Consider the following 3,151-nt stretch of genomic DNA (forward strand, 5'->3'; position numbering starts at 1 on the left):
ATACATCCGTAATTTTGGTACATAACACTAATTAGACATGCAGAATGCATGTAAGTGTAAAATGAACTACATTTACCGCTAGAGTAGAAATACTAAACTATGGAACTAATCATAGATTTTCTCACTATTAATCCTTAACAGAAATTTACATTTTATATATGATAGGAACATTAGAAGTTTAGGACTTCCCAAGAATTTCAGAAATATATGTGACCTACATTAGCTAGATGTAAGGTGTCATTTTGCATACCCTAAATGCAAAAGCCTTCATCTAGGTACTGTGTAATTCATTATACATCACTGCATAAGTGAAATTTCTAGTTACCAGCTATTTGTCAGATAGGCACATGCAAAAGGAGATTTACCGAAAACTCATTCCAGACCAGCTGCCGATTCATGTACTCAAAGCTTACGGCTCTGTTCATATTGGGGCTCCCATACACAAGTCTTGCTTTCAGAATCCTTTCCACAAGAGTTTTATACCTGTATAAACATACACAGAAAAGCTAATAAAACATATTTGCAATGAATAAAAAACAGCAGGATGGTCATATAAAATCTTAAATGGCTTTTTTTTTCAAAAAAAAAAGATCTTAAATGGCTAGCCAATTCTTTAAGTATGCTATTCCAGCTCATTCAAGTACATGATGTCGTGTATAATCTTAGTGGCCTGCCTATGTTCACAATACTAAAACTGTTCCTCAATGCAAAAATATATCTTCTGTGTTAACATAATCCCAGAATATACAAAGAGCATCTACAGCCGGGAACCCTAAACCCCCCTCATATGCCCAGGCAGACAGCCCGGTCAATGACCGGTCAAAAAACACCGACCCAGACGGGCGCCTCAAACGCCCGGGCTGACAAGCACCCCTCATATCCAGCCCAGATATGGGAAGGCGCAGGCGCGACCGGGCGCATCCACCACGTCGGACCGACGGCCAGGTCCCACACGGAATCGTCCGGAAACCCAACAGTCCGACTGGCATCTCCTCCGGTGGGGGTGTGAACGCCGCGTGGCGCCGCTCTGGCTCGCCGCCCGAGGCCAAAGTCCGGCTATTTAAGCCGGCCGGCGTCCCCAACCCTAGCCACAACCTCTTCTCCCTCTCCGCGCCGCCACCACCCCGAGCACTTTGCTCTCCGTCTCCACCCCGCTCTTCCCTGCCGTCCGACATTGCCCGGCAAAAGAAGACCACCTACGCTATGCTGACACCGGAGCGCCGCTTCCAGATCGAGGAGGAGATCCGGGCAAGGCGCGCCGCCCGCATCGCAGCCGACCTGCCTCCGGACTCGTCGGATCCGGAGAAGGAGGAGGAAGAAGAGGAGCAGCAGCCGGTTCAGGTGGAGGATCCAGAGGAGGACGAGGCCTATGTCGAGGCCAACCGGCAGTTCATCCAGCAGGAACGGGTGGTGACCGACGCGCTTTTCGCCGAACTTGACGCGGAGAAGGAGGCAGAGGCCGACGCGGAGTTACGCCTGCCGCCCATGTACCCGGAGCCGGGCACGGAGATAGTCGACATCCCCGACGAGGATTAGGGTAGTATATGTTATTTGATCCACATAGTACGTGGATTTCCTCGTTTGCATGTTTTGTATGGATTTAAGGTTTCAAGAATGAGGTATCTGGATCCAGAAGTGCTAATTTGAGGTGTGACCGGTCACTGCCCGCGGACACGCCTGTAGGCGTTTGAAGCCCGAATTTGCTGTCCGCGGCCGTAGATGCTCTAATGAACATAATTAAAGAGGTAGAGAAATGATACCTTCCACCATAAAGAAATGACAACAGATTAAAGAATGAAACAGCTCTGTATAGTCCTTCAGCATGCTGCACCAAGCCCCAAGCACGACGTGCTAGTGGTCTCTGTGATACAGAACAGGGGTTATTAGCATGATAAAAAGGATTTGAAGTTTCCACAAGTAATTTTCGAAAAGTAACCTGTTCAGAATCACCCCATCGACGGAAAGCAGAAAAAGATTGCAATCGGGACAGTAAGTATTGGCCACCAACAGTGCTAATACAGTACAAGATCTTTTGAGAAACTGAAAGTCCAGGTCCTTCCAAACCTGTTCTGACTGAAAAATGTGTGGAATTCATCAGTTATTGCTCAGATAATATTACAAATAATCAAGTAGCTAAACCGTTAACAGTTAACAAAGGGAAATCAATTATTTGCCCTCCACTTAGATTGCAATCTAGGATTAACCCTCATTCCCAACGTACTTGATTCTTTAACCTGCTTCAATGTAATATGTTCATGATTTTCCATTACTTCTTCAACTTTCCGTCCTTAATCCCCACCAGAAGACATTTTTGCTTTCACCCAAAGTCCAAACCAGGGACTGCTTCAACTAACTCTCCCCTCCAAACCCTGTACACCCCCCATGTCATAGACAATCTGCCACAGCTAGCAACGGCAGAGGCTATAAGCATGTCATCATGCCAACTCATTGCCCTGACTGAATGCTCACGAGCCCATTGGCATCTACTCCAACTGCATCGTCCAGGAAGGGGTTGTCTAAGGGCAGTCTCGTGAGTCTTTGGCCCTCCCTCCTAAACTTTTACCACATCAAAATTGCTTCTTTGTTCAACTGATCGTTTCTAATTGGGGGGCTTAAGTGTGTTGGTTTGTGCTCAGCAGAGATGAGGAAGTTGTATCACTGGGGTACGATCTGGAACTCGATGCCAAACCCAAAAATGAAGGCAACCAGGTGCAACAACAATGAGGCAATGAGTGGCAAAAGAAAAAAGGCACCAAGTAGGCCTTCCCCTCTGGTACTTGTCACCACTCATACTCAGATGGTGAATTAATAACGTAAACTTCCTGAGCTAGTTGGGTATAAACATGAGAAAGCCTTTCAGGTTGATTTGGTTGAAATATAGTTTCCTAACTGATCAAAACATTAATATGCCACTGACAACAGGATTTTCAACAACATATTTTATCCAATGGTAATTATCATCTAAATACTTTAAGCTTATGTCTGAGCTTAATGATTCTCGGGCAAATGCACCTTTGCTTCATATCTGAGGTCACTTCAGATCATAAGCGTCAAATGTGCCTCTCACATTGAATACACTGGGAAAAGGATACATAGAAAGTGTCACACAACATGTATCTGCACACTGTATATTGTTCGCCCAAAGGACATG

At 45.7% G+C, this 3,151-nt stretch overlaps 1 protein-coding gene across 1 annotated transcript in view; it reads right to left on the reverse strand.

The window, feature by feature from the left end:
- LOC119337676 (peroxisome biogenesis protein 2-like) overlaps nucleotides 1-3,151 on the reverse strand; it is a 6,522-nt gene that overhangs the window by 1,746 nt on the left and 1,625 nt on the right. The window contains exons 4-6 of the mRNA XM_037609834.1: nucleotides 1,937-2,073; nucleotides 1,761-1,861; nucleotides 366-483 (exon numbers count right to left, since the gene is read on the reverse strand). Of these exons, the coding sequence (XP_037465731.1) occupies nucleotides 366-483; nucleotides 1,761-1,861; nucleotides 1,937-2,073 (356 nt within the window). The remainder of the gene's footprint in view (nucleotides 1-365; nucleotides 484-1,760; nucleotides 1,862-1,936; nucleotides 2,074-3,151) is intronic.

The sequence above is a fragment of the Triticum dicoccoides genome, chromosome 7B (assembly GCF_002162155.2).
Source record: "Triticum dicoccoides isolate Atlit2015 ecotype Zavitan chromosome 7B, WEW_v2.0, whole genome shotgun sequence".
NCBI lineage: Eukaryota > Viridiplantae > Streptophyta > Magnoliopsida > Poales > Poaceae > Triticum > Triticum dicoccoides.